Genomic DNA, 27,565 nt, shown 5'->3' on the forward strand with positions numbered 1-27,565 from the left:
TCTGGAGATGGTTCCTGTAACTTCTACAACCTTAGATCCGGAGCAATTTGCACCATCCGAAGCCACAGAGTCCGTGGCGTCGGAGCCGCACACAAACTCAACACCAGGCAATATTAGTGTCAACGGAATTTCAGACTCATTTTCGGCTATGAATTCCGAACCTTGCGCGCCTTCGGCGATGTGCTGATTTCGTTGAAAAACCTGTCCTCGATGGGGGACTCACGGCCGAACTATGTCCAGTTCGAGCTAGAGGCTGACAAAGGAGAATTTCGCTTCCCACCAGCCACCCACTTCATAGCCACTGTCGAGGACTTAACCTACATGCCCACTTCTAGTTCCGAAGATATCGACGGTATAGACGACGATGTCGATAAGGAGCACGGCCAAAACCCGCCAGTAATCAGGCGTGGAACGGCCACCCCTTCATATGCCGTGTACATAATCGATACACTTAAAAAGCCTCGCGGCGACGACAAGGGAGATCCAGTTAAAACTCCTGAGACACAGTCTAAGTTCCGGCGCCCCAAACGCCGCCCCAAGCCACGCCGCAGCAACGATGGCACTGGAGAAAATAGTACTCCGGACGGTGCAGAAAGTAACGAAGACCTTGTGGGAGCAATATCCAAGCAGGAGGAACAGGAAAACGGGCAAGCGAGCCCCGATGAACGGGACCCGCTCAGCGAAGGTTCGGAGGACGACAACTACCTTCTGCTCTCCAAAGATGAGGAAAGCCTTGGCGACGAAGACTTCATCGTACCCGAAGAGCCCCTCGAGTAGGAGCGCTTCAAGTGCGGGCTGATAGCCATGGCAAGGAGCCTGAAAAAGAAGTAGCAGCAGCTTCATGCTAACCAAGACCTACTCAACGACAGATGGACCAAAGTCCTGGACGCCGAAGAATATGGCCTTAGTGGCCTAGCCAAAAGCTACCCAAAGCACAGATTGCTATACCAGTCCGATGACGGGGCGTTGGAGCCCATACCATCGTCACACAATGCGGCAAGTCGCCGACAATTCTGTCCGGATAAAGAGGCAACTCAAGCCGAACACCAGACCGCCCCACCTCGATGTAAAGGCAAGAACAACGCAGGCCATGATTACCTAGACAACCTGAAGAGGGACTTGGACAATAGAGCAGGACACGCAAGACCGATCTACGGATCGAGAAAGCATGCTTCAACACGCAATGATGGCTACCTATTCGAACGTGTCAAACCTCGCCACGCCCGAGCCGAAAACCGCAAAGGGACTCCTTCAGAGTTACGTCGCAGTGTGGCCCAACATAGAGGCGCCGCACACCCGCTTTGCTTCACTGATGAAGAAATGAATCATGAATTCCCCGAAGGATTCAAACCCGTCAATATTGAATCGTACGACGGGACAACCGATCCCGCGGTATGCATAGAAGATTTCATTCTCCACATCATATATATGGCCCGTGGGGACGACCTCCACGCCATTAAATACCTCCCACTAAAACTAAAAGGGCCAGCTCGGTACTGGTTAAACAACCTGCCTGAAAATTCCATAGGCAGCTGGGAGGACTTGGAAGAGGCCTTCCTCGAAAACTTCTGAGGAACACATGTCCGGCCACCGGATGCCGATGACCTAGGTCACATTGTCCAACAGCCCAGGGAATCAGCCAGGGAGCTCTGCACTCGGTTCTTAGTCAAAAAGAACCAAATCATCGACTGTCCGGATGCGGAAGCCCTTGCGGCGTTCAGACACAGTGTCCGGGATGAATGGCTTGCACGCCACCTCGACCAAGAAGGACCTAAATCCATGACAGCCCTCACTGCTTTGATGACCCACTTTTGTGCAGGAGAAGACAGTTGGCTCGCTCATAGAAGCAATAGCGCCAGCAACCAGGGCACCTCCGAAATCTGAGATGGCAACGGCAAGCCACGAGGAAGCAAAAACAACAGTCGCAATGACAGCGAAAGATCAGGCGACACAGCGGTCAACGCCGGATTCATCAACCCCAAGCCCGGTCAGCGGAAGAAGCCATTCAAGGCGAATCGAGACGAACCATCCAACCTCGAGAGGATATTGGACCGACCCTGCCAGATTCATGGTCACCCCGGTAAACCAGCTAATCATACCAACATAAATTACAGGGTCTTTAAAGAAGCCGGCAAGCTCAACGCCGAACACAGGGGGAGGAGGCTGCCAAGCGACAGGGATGATGGAAAGGTTCACCAACAAAACACCGGGGGTCAGAAGCAGTCTCCACCCGAGGATCAACTACTCCTAGAATGGAAATAGCAACCTGGCTTCCGCCGCCCACTCCAAACACCTACAAAGTTTGTACCGCGCATACATCATTACGCACTCAAGATACCATGGGCATTGGTGGAAGCATAATACGGACAAGCCTGCAAGCACTCCAGTAACTTTTCTTAATATTATTTATTTTCCTTTTATTGGCTATCCTTTAAAAACAGGTGACAAATAGGATGAACATCGGTAACTGGCTCTATCGGAGTCCGGACCCGTACTCTCACCTAAGGGGCTATTTCCATCAAGGATTCCCCCCACCGAGGACTGGCGGCGCAGACGTGCGATAGGAGGTCCAAAATAACTTTTGTAGACCGCACTCTCTATTTCTCGAGCCTGTACTATGCCTATTCCTCCGCCTCCAAGCCCGAGCATGTCAAACAGCCGGGAGGATGGCTTATATATATATATCATAAGTAATCATTGGCATACCACTCAGTTCCCATTAAACAATATCCGAACTAATCATCTACATTGTTTCCCCAACAAATATGGCTCCTATGGTCATTTCACATAAATACCTTGGCATAACCTGCCAGGGGCTGGGTGTGGGAACAAATGAGTTGCCTGTAAAAGTCCGAACAGCTCTATAGCATACTTCGGCATCGCAAGTTTGGCCTTATATGCATCAGCTCCGAATCATTGTCTTGGTTCAATAGTTGGGTTGCCCGGCTCATGTGCTTGCTACCCTATGTTCCGCTCTATCAGCTAGGGTAGTAAAGGGAGAACTACTACGATTGTGCCCTGGTCTAAACCGGACAAGCACCTTAGTAGAGAAAGCCGAAAACTGACTGTCATGATGCGGCGTGAGCTGGTCAACCACTTGACGACTTCTTGGAATCTTTAGCGATTCTCCGTGTCACACGAGGGATCTTTTTCAGATCAAATATGTAAGGCATCATACGCCACATACATAGCAGGGGCTATGTTGTAGCCCCACAATAAAACTCCTATGGCTAAGTGAAAGCGTTAACGCCCTATAGTCCGATTGGCTGGTTCGCTGCATTATCACCTCCTTCATGGACCAACACATTGGATAAAGAGTGATTAAATGCCTTTCCAAACACCCTCGTACTTCCTACGATGGGGCTAAAGCCGACGACTGGAAAACTTTCAGATTATATCAAAACGGCCGCACAGGAGGAATTAAAGCTTTCAAGCAAAACACAAATAGATTAACTATAAAATTGTCTTTTACAATTTTCATACACCTCACTCGAACATTATGTCTTTCGAGCACTGACCCTCTATAAAGCGGATGGCCTCTAGGACGTCTTCAAAATAATGCTCCGATTCCGGGCGGTCCTTGCCTTTGGGTGGACTCTTCGTCGCAACATCGATGGCCTTCATCTTCAGCCAGAATGTTTTGACTCAGGCAAAAGCCATCCGCGCACCATCAATGCATGATGATCGCTTCACAGCATCGATACGCAACACCGCGTCAACAAGCCTCTGCACCAAACCAAAATAGCTATTCGGAACAGGCTCGGTTGGCCACAACCGGATTACGACATCCTTCATGGCAGCGCCGGATATCCTATGAAGTTCGGCCCATTGGGACATTTGTTCATTGAGCAACAGAGGGCGCTTTGATGCGCCAAACAGTGACCAAAAAATCTTCTCCGTTGCACATCCATCTCGCGCTTGATAATACTGCGCCGCATCGGCAGAACTCTTCGGCAAGTCCAAGAACTTGTCCGGAGAACTCCATATTTGGTTAAGCTGGGCATAGTTCAGGTCACCGAACTTAGTTTGCAGCAGAAAGGGCTTTCCAGCCGCAATCTCCCTCGCCTGTCGAACCTCCTCACGGGCTGCTCTGGATTCCGACCGCACTGCTCTAGCCTCTTGTAAGGCCTTGTCCAGATCAGCCGTTAAGGCTATACTCTCCTTCTGCAGAAATTCACAGCGGCCGGTAGCATTCTCCAGTTCGAGCGTCATAGTGGATATCTTCTCCTCATCTTGGCGCCATGCAGCTTGTTCGGCTTTTAATTCAACCGATGCCTTTTCGGCAGCAGCATTACTACGACGGGCCTGCTCCTTGGCCCCGGGCCAGCTCCGCTTGAAGAACTTCAAAGGCGGCAGCACCATCTGCAGCCATGCATATTCTAGCATCTAAATCTCAGCATCATGCTTATACCACCAAAATGTATGAGGATTGCCCCGAATACATACCTTGCGCCTCGTCAAGACGCATATTGATTAAAGCAAGATCATCCCCTACCACATCAAGCTCCCGCTGCAAATCGGCAATTTCCATAGTTTGGTAAGCGGCCAAGGGGGAAGCAGCCTGTGTTCAAAGTTGATCAGGTTAGTCCTCAAACGATCCTTTTCGATCCTCCGTTTTGCTTCCCAGTGGAAGCCAACCCGAGTATCAGGGGCTACTACCTATACACAGGTGCATCTTTGCAAATGAAACATAGCCGAAAAAATTATGTCACAAACCTCGAAGCCCTTCAGTAGGGTCATGAAGGCTTCATTTAATCCGCTCTTCACGGACGAAATCTTCTCAATCACTGTACCCATCAAGGTACGCTATTCCCCCGAGACACATGCCTTCCGCAACATGTCCCTCAATATTCCAGAAGCTGCTCCAGGAGCACAATCATCCTTTGCAGGAATCTGTTCACCCGTCTCCAGAATCACTATCGGCTACGAACCAGTCAGTCTGGGGCCTTTGTTATCATTCGCCTCGGAATCCCGAATGGTCGAAGCTCCACCTTCGAGTAACTTATGTCCCCTGCGTAACTTGTTGGTCAAAAGGGACCCTCCGCGATGACATTTCAGAGTCATCCGCCTTGTTGGGCGAGGAGGTTGGAGGAGGCGTCTCTCTCTCTCCATCATCTCTGGGAGGAGACTCCCCGAAGAAGAGGATCGCCCAGAAAAACTCTGTATCAACCTATAAAAATACATGAATACGTTACGTATATCTTCAGTAACAGCAACAGAGCGGGACGTTATCGGAGTACTCCGGATTCTCTTACGGTTTGGCCGAGGGCTTGTCCCCTTGTTGGAGCTGTTTAATGGCGTCGCTTTCTAAACATAGGCCGCTCGACGGTGGCATCTTGCCCTTCTTGGAAGACCGCCCCTCCCAATCTTCAGAGGCGGCCCTTTTCCTCATGTTTGGATAAGGGATACTAGGTCCTTTTCCGCCTCCGTCTTCGGGCGAGGAAAGGTCAATTTCTCCAGACTCAGTGTCCGACTTACCTCTGGAACCAAGGTCATCTTGGGTCTTCTCGCCCTCCCCTGTTGGTGCCTGGTATGGCGCCGAGGCCAGCATCCTTGTTAACACGGTAGTAGCTGAGTCCTCGGGAAGGGGAAGCGGACACCTAATCAGTTCCACCTTCTTTATCCAGCCCTGAAAAGGATGATACTGTTGGCATCTTGACACTAGGTATATGACTATAAGGTATTCGGTAAACGGATACTTACCGGGGTATGCAGATGGTTATAGTCTAGGCCGACATCTTCGGTGATGTCCGGTCATTGCCTTCATTTCCCGAAGAATAATCTCCACATTCCTTCGTGCATAGTGCTGAAGAAGTGCTGAAGAGTTTGCGACCCTCTGGATTGAACTCCCATAGGCGGAGAGGCCATCGCTGACATGGCAGGGTCCGACGAACTAGCATTACTTGAACGATGTTGGCTATGTCGATGTCCCTCTCAATGAGGCTTCGGATGTGACTCTGCAGAGTTCACACATCATTCGTTGATCCCCAATCTAGCCCCTTGTTAATCCACGATGCAAGCTGAGTTGGGGGGCTGGATCGAAACACGGGCACAGTTGCCCACTTGGAGCTGCGGATCTCGGTAATATAGAACCACCCCTGCTGCCACAGATCGGAAGATTTAGCGAAGGATCCTTTCAGCCAAACGACGCTAGTAAGCTTGCTCACTGCAGCGCCGCCGCACTCGGCCTGCTCCCCCTCTACCAGTTGCGGCTTCACATCGAAGGTCTTGAGCCACAAGCCGAAGTGCGGAGTAGTTCGGAGGAAGGCTTTGCACGTGATGATAAACGCTGAGATAAGAAGAATAGAGTCTCGGGCCAGATCGTGAAAATCTAGCCCGTAATAGAATATGAGCCCTCGGACTAAGGGATTAAGTGCAAACCCTAACCTGCGGAGGAAGTGGGACACGAACACAACCCTCTCGCCAGATCTGGGGGTGGGAATAACCTGCCCCTCGGCAGGAAGCCAGCGATGGATTTCTGCGGTCAGGTACCTCGCCGCCCGAAGCTTTACGATATCTTCCTCGGTGACAGAAGAAGCTACCCACTGGCCTTGACGGCTGGATCGGACATGATTGGGGCTTGTGGCGACCGAAACTCGGGTGTTGGAACTCGGGGTTGCAGGGGTCGAGGAAGAGGCAAGCGTGGAAGAAAAAGACGGGTCTATTCCCCTATATAAAGGCTGCAGATATCAAACGACTCCCCTTGGGCCTCAAAAACTTGCTTGTTTCCAAGGAGTTGTACCCGAGCGATGGTTGGGTTACCCACGTCCAGGTTGACAGGAATCCCTTAAAAAGGGAGGCACGATCTCCGCTTGGATAAGACGCGCCTATAAGGCCACGTCTTAGGAAGTGGGGCGACAGGCCGGCTAAAACGGTTTGCAAGTAGTGGCCAGGCAGGCGTGGTGTCATATTATCAAAAAATGATCAGTGGGTTGAATTCGTGAAATATTATGTGCTCTGTGGTTATGTATACCAGACCGGATACAATCATCACATTTGAAGATCAACTAGGAGTTTGGAAAGGGGAACCCGCCTTGCAATGCCGAAGACAATCTGCGCGCCGGGCTCCTCGTCATTGAAGCCAGGTTTAGGGGCTATTAAGGGAGTTCTGGACTAAGGGGTCCTCGGGCGTCCGGCCTATTATCCATGGGCCGGACTGATGGGCTGTGAAGACATGAAGGCCAAAGATTGTACCCGTGTCCGGATTGGACTCTCCTTGGCATGGAAGGCAAGCTTGGCGACCGAAGATGAAGATCCATTCTTATGTAACCGACTCTATGTAAACCCTCGATCCCCCCAGTGTCTATATAAACCGGAGGGGTTAGTACAGAAAGCATATATTCATTACCATAGTCATACAGGCTAGGCTTCTAGGGTTTAGCCATTACGATCTCGTGGTAGATCAACTCTTGTAACACTCATATTCATCAAGATCAACCAAGCAGGACGTAGGGTATTACCTCCATAGAAAGGGCCCGAACCTGGGTAAACATCGTGTCCCCTGTCTCCTGTTACCATCGATCCTAGACACACATTTCGGGACCCCCTACCCGAGATCCGCCGGTTTTGACACCGACAGTGACTGAAGTTTGTTCGGAGTCCCGGATGAGATCACAGACATGAAGAGGAGTCTCGAAATGGTCGAGAGGTAAAGATTCATATATTGTAAGGTTATGTACGGACACCGGAATGGTTCCGAAGAGGTTCGGTGATTTTTTTTGAGTATCGGGAGGTTACCGGAACCCCCTGGGAAAGTTAATGGGCCATAGTGGAGAGGAGGAGGCAGCCACACGAGGTGGCGCCTAATATGTCTCCAACGTATCTACTTTTCCAAACACTTTTGCCCTTGTTTTGGACTCTAACTTGCATGATTTGAATGGAACTAACCCGGACTGACGCTGTTTTCAGCAGAATTACCATGGTGTTATTTATGTGCAGGAGCAAACGTTCTCGGAATGACCTGAAACTTCATGGAGCCACTTTTCAGAAAATAAGAAAAATACCTGCAAAAGATGAAGGCCAGGGGGCCCACCACCTTGCCACGAGGGTGGGGGCGCACCTGCCCCCCTAGGGCACTCCCCCCTACCTCGTGGGCCCCTTGTTGCGTCTCCGACTCCAACTCCATATATTGAGTTTCGGGGAGAAAAAAATCAAGAGAGAAGAAATCATCGCGTTTTATGATACGGAGCCGCCGCCAAGCCCTAAAACCTCTCGGGAGGGCTGATCTGGAGTCCGTTCGGGGCTCCGGAGAGGGGAATCCATCGCCATCGTTATCATCAACCATCCTCCATCACCAATTTCATGATGCTCACCGCCGTGCGTGAGTAATTCCATCGTAGGCTTGCTGGACGGTAATGGGTTGGATGGATCTATCATGTAATCGAGTTAGTTTTGTTAGGGTTTGATCCCTAGTGTCCACTATGTTCTGAGATTGATGTTGCTATCACTTTGCTATGCTTAATGCTTGTCACTAGGGACCGAGTGCCATGATTTCAGATCTAAACCTATTATGTTTTCATCAATATATGAGTGTTCTTGATCCTATCTTGCAAGTCTATAGTCACCTATTATGTGTTATGATCCGTTAACCCCGAAGTGACAATAATCGGGATACTTACCGGTGATGACCGTAGTTTGAGGAGTTCATGTATTCACTATGTGTTAATGCTTTGTTCCGGTTCTCTATTAAAAGGAGGCCTTAATATCCCTTAGTTTACGTAAGGACCCCTCTGCCACGGGAGGGTAGGGCAAAAGATGTCATGCAAGTTCTTTTCCATAAGCACGTATGACTATGTTCGGAATACATGCCTACATTATATCAATGAACTGGAGCTAGTTCTGTATCACCCTAGGTTATGACTGTTACATGATGAACCGCATCCGGCATAATTCTCCATCACTGATCCATTGCCTACGAGCTTTCCATATATTGTTCTTCGCTTATTTACTTTTCCGTTGCTATTGCTATCATCACTACAAAATACCAAAAACATTACTTTTACTACTATTACCTTTTGCTACGTTATCACTCCTATCATATTACTTTGCTACTAAACACTTTGCTGCAGATATTAAGTTTCCAGGTGTGGTTGAATTGACAACTCAGGTGCTAATACTTGAGAATATTCTTTGGCTCCCCTTGTGTCGAATCAATAAATTTGGGTTGAATACTTTACCCTCGAAAACTGTTGCGATCCCCTATACTTGTGGGTTATCAAGACTATTTTCTGGCGCCGTTGCCGGGGAGCATAGCTCTATTCTTTGAGTCACTTGGGATATAAATCTGCTTATCATTATGAAGAACTTGAGAGATCCAAAAACCAAGATCTATCCCTCAACTACGAGGGGAGGTAAGGAACTGCCATCTAGCTCTGCACTTGATTCACCTTCTGTTATGAGTAAGCTTGCGACACCTACACCTGCTTCTGTTATTCGTTCTGATATGATGCCACTTCTGCTATGCGTGATACTTATGATGAAACTACCTCTATGCCTGATACTACTATGCCACTTAGTGATTTTCTTAATGAACAAATTGCTAGGGCTAGAGAAATTGAAAATATTGAATCTGATGATACTGATGAAAGTGATGATGAAGAATCACTTGTTATTCCTAAGGGTTATGTTTTTGATCAAGAAGCTTCTTTCGCTATCTTAGCTTGCGAAAATAGAAATGAACTCAAAAGGTTATTAGCTAAATGGAGTAAGCAATCTCTAAGTGCTAGAATGAAACCTGACCCTGCTTTTGGTACTTCACCTATCTGTGTTACCGATAAGGATTATGAATTCTCTGTTGATCCTGATATAATTACTTTGGTTGAATCTGATCCTTTTCATGGTTATGAATCTAAAACTGTTGTTGCACATCTTACTAAGTTGAATGATATAGCCACCCTATTCACTAAAGATGAGAGAACTGGTTACTTTTACATCCTTAAAATATTTCTGTTCTCATTAAAGGGTGATGCTAAGATATGGTTTAATTCTCTTGATCCTGGTTGTGTGCGTAGTCCCCAGGATATGAATTATTACTTCTCTGCTAAATATTTCCCTGCTCATAAGAAACAAGCTGATTTAAGGAATATATATAATTTTGTGCAAATTGAAGAAGAGAGTCTCCCACAAGCTTGGGGGAGGCTTCTCCAATTACTTAATGCTTTGCCTGATCATCCTCTTAAGAAAAATGAAATACTTGATATCTTTTATAATGGACTAACCGATGCCTCCAGAGATTACCTGGATAGTTGTGCTGGTTCTGTTTTCAGGGAAAGAACACCAGATGAAGCTGAAATTCTATTGAATAATATGTTGACAAATGAAAATAATTGGAAACCTCCAGAACCAATTCCTGAGCCTATTCCTAAACCAACCCCGAAGAAGAGGGGTATTCTATTTCTCAGTCCTGAAGATATGCAAGAGGCAAAGAAATCTATGAAAGAAAAAGGTATTAAAGCTGAAGATGTTAAGAATTTACCTCCTATTGAAGAAATACATGGTCTTAATTTACCGCCTGTTGAAGAAATAAATAATCCAAATCCTTCTCCTATTGAAGAAACTCATGGTCATGATAACCCGACACCAGGTAGTAAAGGTAAATTCTCTCTATAGATATAATAAAGCTGAAATCCCATTTACTAAATTTTCTAGCCCATGCTTAGATGAGTTTGATAAATTTATGGCTAAGCAAGAAGACTTTAATGCTTATTTTGGTAGACAATTGAAATACAATTCAAATACGCTTCAACACTTGGGTGATTATATGGCTAATGTTAAAGGTAAACTTAAACTTATTAGTAAACATGCTTCTATGGTTACCACTCAAGTAGAACAAGTACTTAAAGCTCAAAATGATTTGCTCAATGAATTGAATAGTAAAGATAATGATTATGCTGTTAGAGTGGCTACTAGAACTGGTAGAATGACTCAGGAACCTTTGTATCCTGAAGGCCACCCTAAGAGAATTGAGCAAGATTCTCAGAGAAATAATATAGATGCACCTAGCTCTTCTAATAAGAAGAAAAAGAAAAAATTGATAGGACTTTGCATGCTTCTAGTGATCCTATTGTTGAAACACCTGAGAATCCAAATGATATTTCTATTTCTGATGCTGAAACACAATCTGGTAATGAAACTGAAACTAGCAATAATGCTCATGATGATGCTCAACCTAGTAATGATAATGATATAAAAACTGAACCTGTTGTTGATCTTGATAACCCACAATCAAAGAATCAACGTTATGATAAGAAAGATTTTGTTGCTAGGAAACATGGTAAAGAAAGAGAGCCTTGGGTTCAGAAACCCATGCCTTTTCCTCCCAAGCCATCCAAGAAAAAGGATGATGAGGATTTTGAGCGCTTTGCTGAAATGATTAGACCTATCTTTTTGCGTATGCGATTAACTGATATGCTCAAAACCAATCCTTATGCTAAGTATATGAAAGATATCATTACTAATACAAGAAAGATACTGGAAGCTGAAATTTCCACCATGCTTGCTAATTATACTTTTAAGGGTGGAATACCAAAGAAACATGGAGATCCCGGTGTACCAACTATACCATGCTCTATTAAAAGAAATTATGTTAAAACTGCTTTATGTGATCTTGGAGCCGGTGTTAGTGTTATGCCTCTCTCTCTATATCATAGACTTGATTTGAATAAATTGACACCTACTGAAATATCTTTGCAAATGGCTGATAAATCAACTGCTATACCTGTCGGTATTTGTGAGGATGTGCTTGTTGTAGTTGCAAAGGTTACTATTTTAACGGACTTTGTTATTCTTGATATTCCCGAGGACAATAGTATGTCTATTATTCTCGGAAGACCCTTTTTAAATACTGCAGGGGCTGTTATCACTACAAAATAATACACTTCCGTGATGATACGTGTTTGTCACAGTAGGTCATTTTTTGGTCATGCATGTACATCCATGACAAATTTATGACAGAATCAAGATAGTCATACATGTGCTGTCGTATGTAACACCCCGGGTGTCACGCTATAGTAAACTCCTGTTAATGGTGCCACGTCATCATAATTAATTTTTGTTAATCTTCCCTTTGTTCCAAACCGACCTTAAATTCATTTTTTTTAAAAGACAAGTCAAATTATTTTTCCCTCGATCTATAAAACTAAAATGTCTGAATAGTTCTATAAATACACCAGATCATTTTCTTGTGGAACTAACTTCATTTGACCCACAGATAAATCCCTAGGAATTTTATAAGTGTTCCAACAGCAAATAAATTGGTCCTTTCAAAAATAAAGGATTAATTGTACGCTACAAAATGCCCCTATACTTTGTGGTTAGATCCCAAAGCATTGCAAGGTATTTATGTGACAAGTTTCATGTGCAACAAAATTCTTTTGAATTTAATTAAAATGTGAAACAGTGCCTAACAGTTGAGAGCAGAAAGATAATAGAAAAGATGAGGTGGATCACTGTGCACTTAGGCCCAATGTGCACAACACAGGCCCAGCCCACCCCAGCACCTTCTCCTATCTCTGTTCACAAGGGCGTGCTGGACGAACAACACTCGTCCATTGCTCAGATGGCCGCGTGCCGAGCATCCGCCATCTCCCCCACGAGGATAAGAATGCCACCTGATTCCTCTCTGCCCATGGACGAACCCTAGCCCCCCACTTCCCCCTTTCCCTCGCTCTCTCTCTTCTCCTCGCGTGAAACCGATGCTGCCGTCGCCATGGCCGCGACCACCGTGCTCCCCGCACCGCGAGAAGACGCCCAGAAGGACTGCCACGGTCCACTTCGTCCATCCCGAGGACCGAATCGAGCGGGGAAGGCCCGTACACTCGCCATCGCCACCATCTTCATCTTGTACATCGCCGCGGCCTCGACGTCGATCCGCATCACCTCGTCCATCCCGGCCTCGTACGAGCTCACCACCGACCTCCTCTCAGTGAGCAGCGCCAATCCCCCGCCTTTCCCCATAGTTTCCGTCGACGTAGGCCACCGCCCGACCTTCCCTGCCCGGAGTTGCGCTACTCGCACTCCCTGGCCACGCTCACCGGCCTCTGGCCGCGACCAACTGCGCCCCAGCGCGCCCGCCCGGGCCGCGCCTTGCCTCGCCCCGACCGCACTCCCGGGTGCCCCACGCCCTTGTGCGTGCGTCCGCCACGCCCGGCGTTGGCCGTCGCTCACCTTGACCGCGTCCAAGGTGCTCCCCCGCAGCCGCCCGCGACCCTCCTGCTCTGCTTATCGCCATTGCTGTTGCACTGCTACTGCTTGCGTGTGTTGCTGCTTCCTGCCGTTGCCGTTGCGCTGCTGTCGTTCCTCCTTCCTGCTGCTCCCGTGCGCTACTGCTGTCGCCCGCTGCCTGTACCTGCTGCTCTGCTTGCCTCGTCGGTGCGGCTGCTTTGCTGCAACCCCTGCTAGGTGCCGCCTCTGCTACTGATGTATACGGCCGCTAGTATCGCTGCTCTACTGCTGTTGTAGCTGCTGGCTGTGGTGCCCCAGTGGCCGGCTTGGCCAAGCACACCATGCGTGCATGCCCAAGCACACTAGTGGCCGGCTTGTGCCATGGCCGATGGGGATAGCCCCTGTTTAGACGGACCAGTAGATGATAATTAGTGGTTACATTAGCCAATGTGTAGATGACATGTGGATCCCCTTGCTAAATAAATCTGTTTAGCACTTTAGTTAAAACAGCAGTCAATGACAAGTAGGCCCCATGGCCACTATTCACACTTTGACCAGGTCAAACTTTGACTGTTGACTTGCTGACTGTGTATGCTTACTCAGCCCATGGACCCACCTTTCATTCTAATGGGCTAGCTGCCTGGGTGTATAAAAACTAATACACTGTTTAAATTCGAATTTAGGTATATTCCAGAATTCCAGAAATTGTTTAAATCTTTGAAAATTAATATCAAATAATCCGTAACTCGGATGAAAATGTTTTCTACATGAAAGTTGCTCAGAAAAACATGACGAATCCGAATACGTGGTCCGTTTACCTGTCAGATGCCTCTAACTATCTGAACATGGAACTTTCCCCCGCTGGTCATCTGTCTGACACAGGTCCGGAACCGGGAAAACATTCTCGATTGACTTCCCCCTTCGCCGGTATCGTGTAGCACCGCGTTAGAACACGTCTAGCTCTGCCTGTTATCCTGTTATGCACTTGCTTGCTATGTATTTACTGTTTCTCCCCCCTCTTCTCTTCGATAGACCCCGTGACGATGCTAATGCCCCTGTGATCGACTACGTCACCGACGACCCCTCCTTCTCGCCTGAGCAACCAGGCAAGCCCCCCCTTTGATCATCCCGATATCGCCCATTCCTTTCTCTCATGCTTGCATTAGATTTTGCTACTATTATTGTATGCTCCTATTCTGATGCATAGCCTACTTTTGTATCTGCTGTTGTACCTTACCTGCTTATCCTAAACTGCTTAGTATAGGTTGGTTAGTGATCCATCAGTGACCCCCACCTTGTCCTTGTTGCCCCTGCTTCATCATTGAAGACCCGATCAACGGGATCGAAGACCAGGCCCCGGCACCGCACATCACCTTCCCCTTAGTTGCTCGACACTGCTGGGTTACTATCGAGTGCCGAGGGTGAGACCTCTACAGCACTTCTGATGTTAACCCTGTAGTGTAGCTATTCGGTCGTGGTCATCGAGGGTGATTCCACCTTAACCACTTCCGATATGACTCTGTCGTGCAACCCCTCAAGTGTGAACCTCGGGGGTGATTCCTCTTACATTCACCTTGGTGATTACATTGAGTGGAATTCACCGGGGGTGATTCCTCGGGTTTTCCCCTTGATGTTTACACACACAGTTACTATGGTTACTATGACTTTACACTGAGCCATGTTACTAAAGACGGGTCGACCCTGAGGGGTGCCCGCACGAGCATAATTGCGAGTGATGTGGAGTCGGGTTGACCTGGAAGGTGCCCGAGAGATAATTACGAGGCATGGCCGGGCATTCTTAGCCCTTGCCGCAAGTCCTCGAGACGGGGCAACGGGGTCACATCTTTCGTGAGTCTCTGCTTGTTACCGCGCGTTCCTAATCCACTACGATTTGGATATTTGATCCGAGGGGCCTCTGGCCTGATAGCACTAACCATCACGTGGGCATAGTATGGGCGTTCTGCGTCGTATGCATCAGCCGAAGCTTAATAGACGTCAGCGACTGAGCGGCGCATGCCGGGTTGGACTGGTAAGCACCTACCTTTTTAAGGAGGTAGCTAGGTCTGCTCACCGGCCGCGTACGCAACGTGCAGGAGTTCCGGGGAGATGGCCCATGACCCCTGGGGGCATAGGTTTAGTCCGGCGTGCTGGCCTCTCTATTAAGCCTAGGTCGGGTTGCGGCGTATTGTTTGGCCGAGGCCGGGCATGACCCAGGAAAGTGTGTCCGGCCGGAGTTAAGCGAGCGTGGTGGGTAAGTTGGTGCACCCCTGCAGGGAAGAAAACATCTATCGATAGCCTGTCCTACGGTAACGGACACTTGGAGTTGTATGCCGATCGATATAACTAGAACTGGATACTTGTGATGAGAAATGGATGGTGATGAGAATTGGATTGTGATGATAATTGGATAGTACGGCTCTGGGATTTCTTTCTCGCAGGGAGTCGAGAAAGGATCTCTGGCCGAGGTTGATAACGCTACTACTACTTTACTTTATGCTACTCTACTCCCTCCTGTTTGCTGCAAGAGGGTGGTTTCCAGAAGATGCTAGTCTTTGATAGGACTAGGCCTCCTCTCTATTCTGGCATTTCTGCAGCCTAGTCCACATATACAGCCTTCCTTTGATAATGTTGCATCTGTAGTGTAGATCCTTGCTTGCGAGTACTTTCGATGAGTACTCACGGTTGCTTTGCTCCCTCTTTTCCCCTTTTCCATTCTTCTCGGATGACGTAACCAGATGACGGAGTCCAGGAGCCAGATGACACCTTTGACGACTGCTACTACACCAAGGGCGTCTGCTACCACGTGACGGAGACCGCCGATGACCAGGAGTAGTTAGGAGGCTCCCAGGCAGGAGGCCTTGCCTTTTCGATCATAGATGCTTTTGTGCTAGCCTTCTTAAGGCAAACTTGTTTAACTTATGTCTGTACTCAGATATTGTTGCTTCCGCTGACTCGTTTGTATTCAAGCTGATGTATTCGAGCCCTCGAGGCCCCTGGCTTGTAATATAAAGCTTGTATTATTTTAATTTGTGTCTAGAGTTGTGTTGTGATATCTTCCCGTGAGTCCTTGATCTTGATCGTACACATTTGCGTGTATGATTAGTGTATGATTGAATCGAGGGCGTCACAAGTTGGTATCAGAGCCGACTGCCTGTAGGTAGCCCCCTTTCCAACTCCTTGGCCAAAGTTGAGTCTAGTCACTGAAAAACTTTTACTAACATTGGCTGTGTGGCTTACGGGCCCACATCGCTATTGGGTGGTATTAGGATCTTTTATTCCTCATCTTTACTCTGGGACTCTGACCTCTCCTCTTCGGGTTAAACGATTTTGCAAACCCTAAGATTAGGTTCTCATAAACACTTCCTCCCGGAGAGCCCGTCAGTCCAGACAATCACTTGGTGCACCAGAAGATTACGAAGATACTCTTCGATGTTCTCTCAAGACTTTGTGCCCACCGCCTTCCCACCGATATATCCTTATGGATAACTACATATAGTTGTTGTTCATACCTTCGTCCCAAGTTGCTCTTGTTTTTACAAGATGCCTCGAAATACTCTCCACTGTTCTAAGAACCCCTCCTGCAACTGCCTTGAAGTTCTTTGCTGCATGAATACTCCTACGAATAATTCCTCACAATTACCGTGGATTCTTCATCCCCAGTTGTTTGAGTGTTTCACAAAAGTCTTCGAAATACTATTCGATCTTCTGAAAATCCTCAGCAACTTATTGCTCTTGAAATTCTTGCGCGCTTGCATTATGGTTAAATCCCATAAGCTTAGTAATCTTATTGGCATCCTTTGTCACTATCATTTTGAGCTCGTTGATTCAATATGTTGCAGATGTTCGCAATCCCCAGTCAAAACTAGCATCCGTCCTTTTGACTCAGACGTCACTCCAGACATGAGCTTGTTCTCGGCAAATCAAACCTTGATTGATTGTCGAGATATGTTTTTTGTAACTTACTTATCTTTTGATCAGAGCCTCTGCTTCTGGTCCCCCCCCCCGATTTGGTAATCATAATTCCTTCGTATTTAAGCTTTGAAATTATTCAGATATCCCTATAATCTGATGCCTTTGCGTTATTTCTTCTTCTGGTTGAACATCGACACTCATATCGGATTCCTTGCGGTTCGCCAAATCCTTTGTTGGATAATTATCCGACATTGTCCTTCACATCCAAAACTCTTGTGAGTTATTTCCTCGATACATAATGCCTTTGGTAAATTGTATTCTCTGCTTTTGTCAACCATGCTCTGCTTTTGAGTTGGTGTTATTTACTCTTGAAGATTGTGGTATATGATCCTAAGATGCCCCTATGGGTTGAACATGCCTTCCATAAATCCGTGTGAACCCGAAAGATTTCACGGGTCTTACTCATCTGGTATTTCACCAGGTAAAACTTTTAACACTAATGCCTTCTTCAAAACAAGAAGTGAATGAAAGGTTATGCGTTGGAAAAGTGGGAGTCGACCTTGAACTTTGTGTTCATGCCCATGGACACGATGAAGATCCTATTATGGAAGCTTCTTGTAATAATAACTTTTCCTTGATATAATATCATCTGTTATATGTGAATTGATCCTTGGCAATCATGGTTCCGACAATATTTTCTCCTTGATTCCATTTCTCAGACAAGTTAAAGCACTTGTCTTCTACCGATAACACATCTCCGCAACCTCTATTTTGATCTTCCTTCGAGTATTACCCTCCAGTATCTCGAGGATATCAAAGAAACTGTGTTGCTTCCTATGAATCTTCATCGAGTTTTGCTTCTCGTCGATTCCAATTTCCCTTGGGTTCTGAGCTGTTATTCACTCTAGGACACCGATAAGTGAATCAATTATGCACTGCAAATCAATAACTGTAAGTAATTTTCGTTGCTTACGAGTTTAATAATCCTTCAAGTCATTTCTAGCCTGATAGAATATATCATTATCATGCTAAATTTTAACTATGCTACCAGGTCCTTTCTGGAGCACAATTTTCGACGACGAGCTAAGCTTATGTCGATCTTCTTCGTCATACCATTTTGCCATGAACACAAGGTTGCTTTCGAGTTTGTGTCGTACTCGTGGTTCAATTAACCTTACACTTCATCATTTCTTTTGCTTAATGTCGTCGTTAATCGATTACATCTTCATGAAACCTCTCGATAAATGTCTCGTGATCATCATCATCATTCCAAACTTTTCTAGGATATCAACCGAATTCATGATGAGAAATACCATCCTTGCCCCCTCGATGAATTGTGGCTGAGCCTGTGGGCCCCATCCTCATCTTTTCCTAGCTGAAATTGTATGACTTATTTTATAAGTTGTTCTGATGGATCCTTTGTGTATCCGAAGTCTGACATTTCCCTGATGACCATGTCAACACTATCCCGAAGCATGTGTGTGGTACTCCGATCATCAACAAGAACATTGGGAGCGCAATGCTAACTTTTCTTGATCAATTATCCAAACACCGTTGTATGGGTAAACCTCATAAATTCCTTGCCTCCTGTCTAAACGGCTTAATACTTGGAGCCCTATCATGCTCTGCCTTTCCTTGGGAAAGTTATACTCTAACACTTGGGTATAAACATCTTTCCTTTCCATTGGTCTGGTTATCATAATAAACACATTTTCCTTTCCATTGGTTTGCTCAACCTTTCTTGTGATCTATATATGTTATAAGCAGAAATAATTCCCTGCTTATGGAAACACCTCGGTGTACAACTCTGTCAGTAAGACCCTGTTACTATTGTTGTTAACATTCCGGTAACCGCCGGTGGACGAGAACTTTGCCTATTGGCCCGTCTCGTTTCAACGATCAGGAAAATGGTTCTCTTCGTCCCTCGCCCTTGGTACCGACGTTGTTGTTGACATAACTGACAGATTATTCTCTGATATGCCTTACTATCATGACCATGCAAGATGTCATCCCCCTTTCTACCTTTAACCCACATGGTGGGCCTATAACCCACAGTTCCACAGGATCGAAACCTGACTCTCCTGTATATCTTTGATTCCGAAATATTCTTGCATTTGGCTTCGCATCGTGTCACGAGCCACCTTTTGAGAGATGATCTATTCCCGATGCTCTGAACCCCTTTCTCACACTTTGTTCAGGTATCAATTGTTTGTCGATTCGCTTGAAACTTCCTATTGTACCTTCATATTTTGCTCTCGATGTTTTCTTAAGTTTCAACTCGAGAGATACTTCTGCCACATTCCCTGGATTGTTCACCAGATAATTAACCCTATAAGGGCCAGTTCTCCCGAAGTTACTCTTTACTTCCCCACTGAAATCTCGGGACGAGATTTCTTATAGTGGAGGAGATTTGTAACACCCCGGGTGTCACGCTATAGTAAACTCCTGTTAATGGTGCCACGTCATCATAATTAATTTTTGTTAATCTTCCCTTTGTTCCAAACCGACCTTAAATTCATTTTTTAAAAGACAAGTCAAATTATTTTTCCCTCGATCTATAAAACTAAAATGTTTGAATAGTTCTACAAATACACCAGATCATTTTCTTGTGGAACTAACTTCATTTGACCCACAGATAAATCCCTAGGAATTTTATAAGTGTTCCAACAGCAAATAAATTGGTCCTTTCAAAAATAAAGGATTAATTGTACGCTACAAAATGCCCCTATACTTTGTGGTTAGATCCCAAAGCATTGCAAGGTACTTATGTGACAAGTTTCATGTGCAACAAAATTCTTTTGAATTTAATTAAAATGTGAAACAGTGCCTAACAGTTGAGAGCAGAAAGATAATAGAAAAGATGAGGTGGATCACTGTGCACTTAGGCCCAATGTGCACAACACAGGCCCAGCCCACCCCAGCACCTTCTCCTATCTCTGTTCACAAGGGCGTGCTGGACGAACAACACTCGTCCATTGCTCAGATGGCCGCGTGCCGAGCATCCGCCGTCTCCCCCACGAGGATAAGAATGCCACCCGATTCCCCTCTGCCCATGGACGAACCCTAGCCCCCCACTTCCCCCTTTCCCTCGATCTCTCTCTTCTCCTCGCGTGAAACCGATGCTGCCGTCGCCATGGCCGCGACCACCGTGCTCCCCGCGCCGCGAGAAGACGCCCAGAAGGACTGCCATGGTCCACTTCGTCCATCACGAGGACCGAATCGAGCGGGGAAGGCCCGTACACTCGCCATCGCCACCATCTTCATCTTGTACATCGCCGCGGCCTCGACGTCGATCCGCATCACCTCGTCCATCCCGGCCTCGTACGAGCTCACCACCGACCTCCTCTCGGTGAGCAGCGCCAATCCCCCGCCTTTCCCCATAGTTTCCGTCGACGTAGGCCACCGCCCGACCTTCCCTGCCCGGAGTTGCGCTACTCGCACTCCCTGGCCGCGCTCACCGGCCTCTGGCCACGACCAACTGCGCCCCAGCGCGCCCGCCCGGGCCGCGCCTTGCCTCGCCCCGACCGCACTCCCGGGTGCCCCACGCCCTTGTGCGCGCGTCCGCCACGCCCGGCGTTGGCCGTCGCTCACCTTGACCGCGTCCAAGGTGCTCCCCCGCAGCCGCCCGCGACCCTCCTGCTCTGCTTATCGCCGTTGCTGTCGCACTGCTACTGCTTGCGTGTGCTGCTGCTTCCTGCCGTTGCCGTTGCGCTGCTGTCGTTCCTCCTTCCTGCTACTCCCGTGCGCTACTGCTGTCGCCCGCTGCCTGTACCTGCTGCTCTGCTTGCCTCGTCGGTGCGGCTGCTTTGCTGCAACCCCTGCTAGGTGCCGCCTCTGCTGCTGATGTATACGGCCGCTAGTATCGCTGCTCTACTGCTGTTGTAGCTGCTGGCTGTGGTGCCCCAGTGGCCGGCTTGGCCAAGCACACCATGCGTGCATGCCCAAGCACACTAGTGGCCGGCTTGTGCCATGGCCGATGGGGATAGCCCCTGTTTAGACGGACCAGTAGATGATAATTAGTGGTTACATTAGCCTATGTGTAGATGACATGTGGATCCCCTTGCTAAATAAATCTGTTTAGCACTTTAGTTAAAACAACAGTCAATGACAAGTAGGCCCCATGGCCACTATTCACACTTTGACCAGGTCAAACTTTGACTGTTGACTTGCTGACTGTGTATGCTTACTCAGCCCATGGACCCACCTTTCATTCTAATGGGCTAGCTGCCTGGGTGTATAAAAACTAATACACTGTTTAAATTCGAATTTAGGTATATTCCAGAATTCCAGAAATTGTTTAAATCTTTGAAAATTAATATCAAATAATCCGTAACTCGGATGAAAATATTTTCTACATGAAAGTTGCTCAGAAAAACATGACGAATCCGAACACGTGGTCCGTTTACCTGTCAGATGCCTCTAACTATCTGAACATGGAACTTTCCCCCGCTGGTCATCTGTCTGACACAGGTCCGGAACCGGGAAAACATTCCCGGTTGACTTCCCCCTTCGCCGGTATCGTGTAGCACCGCGTTAGAACACGTCTAGCTCTGCCTGTTATCCTGTTATGCACTTGCTTGCTATGTATTTACTGTTTCTCCCCCCTCTTCTCTTCGATAGACCCCGTGACGATGCTGATGCCCCTGTGATCGACTACGTCACCGACGACCCCTCCTTCTCGCCTGAGCAACCAGGCAAGCCCCCCCTTTGATCATCCCGGTATCGCCCATTCCTTTCTCTCATGCTTGCATTAGATTTTGCTACTATTATTGTATGCTCCTATTCTGATGCATAGCCTACTTTTGTATCTGCTGTTGTATCTTACCTGCTTATCCTAAACTGCTTAGTATAGGTTGGTTAGTGATCCATCAGTGACCCCCACCTTGTCCTTGTTGCCCCTGCTTCATCATTGAAGACCCGATCAACGGGATTGAAGACCAGGCCCCGGCACCGCACATCACCTTCCCCTTAGTTGCTCGACACTGCTGGGTTACTATCGAGTGCCGAGGGTGAGACCTCTACAGCACTTCTGATGTTAACCCTGTAGTGTAGCTATTCGGTCGTGGTCATCGAGGGTGATTCCACCTTAACCACTTCCGATATGACTCTGTCGTGCAACCCCTCAAGTGTGAACCTCGGGGGTGATTCCTCTTACGTTCACCTTGGTGATTACATTGAGTGGAATTCACCGAGGGTGATTCCTCGGGTTTTCCCCTTGATGTTTAAACACACAGTTACTATGGTTACTATGACTTTACACTGAGCCACGTTACTAAAGACGGGTCGACCCTGAGGGGTGCCCGCGCGAGCATAATTGCGAGTGATGTGGAGTCGGGTTGACCTGGAAGGTGCCCGAGAGATAATTATGAGGCGTGGCTGGGCATTCTTAGCCCTTGCCGCAAGTCCTCGAGACGGGGCAACGGGGTCACATCTTTCGTGAGTCTTTGCTTGTTACCGCGCGTTCCTAATCCACTACGATTTGGATATTTGATCCGAGGGGCCTCTGGCCTGATAGCACTAACCATCACGTGGGCATAGTATGGGCGTTCTGCGTCGTATGCATCAGCCGAAGCTTAATAGACGTCAGCGACTGAGCGGCGCGCGCCGGGTTGGACTGGTAAGCACCTACCTTTTTAAGGAGGTAGCTAGGTCTGCTCACCGGCCGCGTTCGCAACGTGCAGGAGTTTCCGGGGAGATGGCCCATGACCCCTGGGGGCATAGGTTTAGTCCGGCGTGCTGGCCTCTCTATTAAGCCTAGGTCGGGTTGCGGCGTATTGTTTGGCCGAGGCCGGGCATAACCCTGGAAAGTGTGTCCGGCCGGAGTTAAGCGAGCGTGGTGGGTAAGTTGGTGCACTCCTGCAGGGAAGAAAACATCTATCGATAGCCTGTCCTACGGTAACGGACACTTGGAGTTGTATCCCGATCGATATAACTAGAACTGGATACTTGTGATGAGAAATGGATGGTGATGAGAATTGGATTGTGATGATAATTGGATAGTACGGCTCTGGGATTTCTTTCTCGCAGGGAGTCGAGAAAGGATCTCTGGCCGAGGTTGATAACGCTACTACTACTTTACTTTATGCTACTCTACTCCCTCCTGTTTGCTGCAAGAGGGTGGTTTCCAGAAGATGCTAGTCTTCGATAGGACTAGGCCTCCTCTCTATTCTGGCATTTCTGCAGCCCAGTCCACATATACAGCCTTCCTTTGATAATGTTGCATCTGTAGTGTAGATCCTTGCTTGCGAGTACTTTGGATGAGTACTCACGGTTGCTTTGCTCCCTCTTTTCCCCTTTTCCATTCTTCTCGGATGATGCAACCAGATGACGGAGTCCAGGAGCCAGATGACACCTTTGACGACTGCTACTACACCAAGGGCGTCTGCTACCACGTGACGGAGACCGCCGATGACCAGGTGTAGTTAGGAGGCTCCCAGGCAGGAGGCCTTGCCTTTTCGATCATAGATGCTTTTGTGCTAGCCTTCTTAAGGCAAACTTGTTTAACTTATGTCTGTACTCAGATATTGTTGCTTCCGCTGACTCGTTTGTATTCAAGCTGATGTATTCGAGCCCTCGAGGCCCCTGGCTTGTAATATAAAGCTTGTATTATTTTAATTTGTGTCTAGAGTTGTGTTGTGATATCTTCCCGTGAGTCCTTGATCTTGATCGTACACATTTGCGTGTATGATTAGTGTACGATTGAATCGAGGGCGTCACATCGTAGAAGTGTTCCATGACATTACCAAAATTATCATCACGGAAGTGTCCACTTCCATGACAATAAATTGCGCGTCAAAGAAGTTCTTTCGTCAAGGGTGACCGACACGTGGCATCCACCATAATGGAACGTCGTTAAGCTATCGGGTCAGGTTTTGGATCCGATAACCCGTTAACAGCCCCGACCAATGGGGATTTTCCACGTGTAAAATCATCATTGGCTGGAGGAGACACGTGTCAACTCATCCAATGGGCGAGACGCGCCTATGATATGTTGACACGTGGACCGGCCCATCAAGTTTAAATGGGCCGGCCCAACTGAAGGCCCACAAGATTTTGCGGACCATAATGGGCTGGCCCAGCTAAAGGCCCACGAGATTTTGCGGACCATAATGGGCTGGCCTAGCTAAAGGTCCACAAGATTTTGCGGGCCATAAAGGGCCGGCCCAGGTAAAGGCCCACAAGATTTTTTTTGTGCCATAATGGGCCGACCCAGGTAAATCCCACAAGATTCTTGCGGGTCATAATGGGTCGGCACAGCTAAAGGCCCACGAGATTTCACCGACATTAACGGGCCGGCCCAGCTGTAGGCCCACAAGATTTTGTGGACCCATTAACTACCTGCCATGTTTTGGGCCAAATGCCGGCCCATATTTGATCCGGTCCATTAATGGCCTGCCACGCTCCGGGCCTAATAGTGGCCCATATGAGATCCGGCCCGTTAAAGGCCTACCACGTTTTGGGCCAAGTTACAGCCCAGATCAGGTCCGGCCCTTTAAGAGGCTTTGGGCTCAATTATGGCCCGTATCAGATTCGGCCCGTCAACTGGACACTATGCTTTTGGGCCCACTTGCTAAAGGCCCACTTAATAATTCGCCCTGATATTAGTTTTGGCCTGTTAAGGGCTCATTTAACATTTCGATCCTATATTAATTTCAACCTGTTAAAAGCCCGTCATATAGTTGGGCCTAACTACGGCCCGGTTTGCATCCGGCCTGCTCGCAGCCGATATCTGATTGGGCCAAATAAAGACCGAGACAATTTTTTGGCCTGTTAAAAGCCCGTGATTTGATTCACACAATCATGGGACGGGGTTCATTTCGGGCTGCTGTCGGCCCATGAGCTGATCGGCACGTTTCAGGCCCAACCTACATTGTGATTGCATGACGGCCCGATTATGTACCGTAATTTTACGGTTTGGCCGATTTACTACGAAGACAGGATATATATACAGCAAAATAACTGCAGCATTGTGAATAAGAAAAAACCTATACTATACAATAAAGAAATTATGGCATATTACATCCACTGGGCATCAAAGTTCACCACTATGATAATAAAGCACAAGCAGACAACAGATTACATACACTGGGCATCAAAGATCGCCACCAGTGCAAATAAACACGCCGACAAAATAATATACAAAACCGACATGACTTAAATAGAGTTCAAGAAAGGTTAGCCCTGCTGGGGAGCTGCAGCGCAAGCAGCTGAGCAAGATGATGAGACTGCGCTTGTTCAACACTTATATCTTCCTCACTCTGAAAGATAAACAAGCAGACAGATGACAGGTTTTGCACATAAAAGTATTAGTGCTGACAATTCATCACATTTCTTACTGACGAATAAAGTGACACAGTTTAAATTTGCATTAACACAATATGGTATTGTTCAGGTCAAGACATGGTAGGAAATGACATTGTGAAGGAGTTGGCAGCTTCACGACACCACTGGATTACAAATCAAGAACTCATAAGTATCAATGGTTAGTGTGCTGTCAATTTATACCATTTTAGATTGGCAAATAAAGAGACGGTTTAAATAATAGTAGAATGATATGACATTGTTCATAGTTAAGACATTGCAGAATATGACATTGTGTTGTAGTGGGTAGGTTCACCACACCACTAGATTATGGATGAAGAACAAAAGCATACATGTAGTGCAAAAGAAGACCACTTGCTCTGTATAGTTTAATTTACATGGTATGAAGAAGGAACTTGGTTGTACAACTGAAAACTTAAATTGAGAAAGGACGAATTTTTGTTTATGAACTACATATAATAGACTTTAAACAAGCAATTTGATGCAAACACCAAAAATAAAAAGCTGTTGCAGTCATGCCTAACCAAATATATACAACAAAGTTTGAAGGCTTGAGATGGACAAACTTACATTATTGGTGAAGACAAGCTCTATAAAGGCCTTGTCCATGCTGATGGGGGGGGGCAATTCAAGAAGTTTACCACAGAATCTTCTTCAAAAGCATTGCCTTTATTCTACATTTTGTTAAGAGTAAATATAGATGTGATAATATACGAAAAAATGGAGAATATTTAAGATAAGATGAAGAGTGATGCTACATAACCAAGTAGCTATAAATGTAAGTGCAGCGATACAGGCAAAAGGTACAGCCAAGAGCAATGCACAGCTAAACTTCTTCAGTACCAACCTTATGGTAAGAGTAAATATAGATCTGATGTGTAGAAAATGGAGGGCAAAGGAAAATAAGCTGCAGAGTGATGGTACATGAACACCTACCTGTCATTATAAGTACACTGATAAAGGACAGCATGTACTTACAAGAACAATGCAGAGCTAAAAAAACATTGGCATTGGATATATTCTACACTAATGTAACCATTCATATAGATCAGATAATTTGGAGTGAACAACTGATAAAAACATTGGCATTGGATATATTCTACACTAATATAAGCATTTGAGTGGAAAAACATGGTACGATGACAGATGGAATATGTACTGATAATGGATGGGCATGGCATCTCGACATATATGATGAGTAAACTAAGCAGATGGCGGTGCAACAAAGTAGAAGAAATGCAAGACAACATATGCAAGATACGTGCAATCAATAAAACCTTGCCAAATTAGAACAGGCACCTTGATGGGTGAACAGGACAGGCCATCTGCCTTTGACTCCTCGAGGTTAGAATAGTCATTAGGATGATATTCTGAACAAGCATCAACAGGTGGGGAGCGTACGAGTTTCATTGCTTCCAGAATGGCACTCAAGGCCTTGGTGCCAATTTTGTAAGTCATTGCAGTGTTCCACAATATTCTTCTGATGCGCGGATTCTGATATTCACTGTAATTGCGTATGATATCTGAGAACCATGAAAACATAAATAGTTGTGAGATTATCTTTGTAATGCAGATGATATTCTAATATAGGGGCGCCCATGTAGACACTTGTGTGCTATCACTAGATTCTGATGAGAGAGCTCATGTGTGTTGTAATATGGTGTGTGCATTTATATAATCTGGCACAAGTACACAAAAAATAGGCTCCAGAAGTAAGGATAATTGGCAGATGATAGGTTCATAATATACTATATAGAGAGTTTATTGCCAAACCATGATAACAAGAGCACACAGCAACTAGGCAGATCATAGTGTACATAACAGGGGTACACCATAACCAGGATATATAAATCGGGAAAGTGGAACTGGCTGGAAATTACGGTGTTGTATTGCCGCTAGTAATTGAAAGCCTATCGATCACGTACAGGCCAGCTCTATCAGCTGTTAGACTGCAGATGTACCTACTCCCCTTCCTGATAAGGAACATACTGTGCTTCCCATACAGAACACTGCATGGGCCGCCGGCCGAACCACCAGCCCCACCGCCTGTTGGGGAACGTTGCAGAAAACAAAAAATTTCCTACGGTTTCACCAAGATCCATCTAGGAGTTCATCTAGCAACGAGTGATCGGATTGCATCTACATACCTTTGTAGATCACGCGCGGAAGC

General features: G+C 46.8%; 2 protein-coding genes across 4 annotated transcripts; both read left to right on the plus strand.

Moving 5' to 3' along the window:
* The first annotated feature begins 12,609 nt into the window (after positions 1 to 12,609).
* Positions 12,610 to 16,092, plus strand: LOC123154090 (uncharacterized). The gene is made up of 3 exons (XM_044572883.1): positions 12,610 to 12,922; positions 14,194 to 14,267; positions 15,897 to 16,092. The coding sequence occupies exons 1-3, from the start codon at positions 12,693 to 12,695 to the stop codon at positions 15,992 to 15,994; spliced, it is 402 nt and encodes a 133-aa protein (XP_044428818.1). The 5' UTR covers positions 12,610 to 12,692; the 3' UTR covers positions 15,995 to 16,092.
* A 3,980-nt stretch (positions 16,093 to 20,072) lies between these two features.
* LOC123154091 (uncharacterized) lies at positions 20,073 to 23,692 on the plus strand. Of its 3 annotated transcripts, none has more exons than XR_006476668.1 (3): positions 20,086 to 20,422; positions 21,694 to 21,792; positions 23,398 to 23,692. XR_006476668.1 is itself a non-coding variant. In XM_044572884.1 (3 exons), the coding sequence occupies exons 1-3, from the start codon at positions 20,193 to 20,195 to the stop codon at positions 23,493 to 23,495; spliced, it is 402 nt and encodes a 133-aa protein (XP_044428819.1). In that variant the 5' UTR covers positions 20,091 to 20,192; the 3' UTR covers positions 23,496 to 23,692. The 3 variants fall into 3 exon arrangements, 2 of the variants coding, with proteins under 2 accessions (XP_044428820.1, XP_044428819.1); XM_044572884.1 differs by having other exon boundaries at positions 20,091 to 20,422; positions 21,694 to 21,767; XM_044572885.1 differs by lacking the exon at positions 21,694 to 21,792 and having other exon boundaries at positions 20,073 to 20,422.
* Positions 23,693 to 27,565: the final 3,873 nt, after the last annotated feature.

The sequence above is a fragment of the Triticum aestivum genome, chromosome 7A, assembly GCF_018294505.1.
Source record: "Triticum aestivum cultivar Chinese Spring chromosome 7A, IWGSC CS RefSeq v2.1, whole genome shotgun sequence".
NCBI lineage: Eukaryota > Viridiplantae > Streptophyta > Magnoliopsida > Poales > Poaceae > Triticum > Triticum aestivum.

Bases quoted from the DNA above. Each gene is read 5' to 3' on its own strand.
- LOC123154090 (XM_044572883.1), top strand. From the start codon at position 12,693: ATGCTGCCGTCGCCATGGCCGCGACCACCGTGCTCCCCGCACCGCGAG. The intron at 12,923-14,193 runs GTGAGCAGCGCC...TCTCTTCGATAG, and splicing joins TCACCACCGACCTCCTCTCA to ACCCCGTGACGATGCTAATG. The intron at 14,268-15,896 runs GCAAGCCCCCCC...TGACGTAACCAG, and splicing joins CTTCTCGCCTGAGCAACCAG to ATGACGGAGTCCAGGAGCCA.
- LOC123154091 (XM_044572884.1), top strand. From the start codon at position 20,193: ATGCTGCCGTCGCCATGGCCGCGACCACCGTGCTCCCCGCGCCGCGAG. The intron at 20,423-21,693 runs GTGAGCAGCGCC...TCTCTTCGATAG, and splicing joins TCACCACCGACCTCCTCTCG to ACCCCGTGACGATGCTGATG. The intron at 21,768-23,397 runs GCAAGCCCCCCC...TGATGCAACCAG, and splicing joins CTTCTCGCCTGAGCAACCAG to ATGACGGAGTCCAGGAGCCA.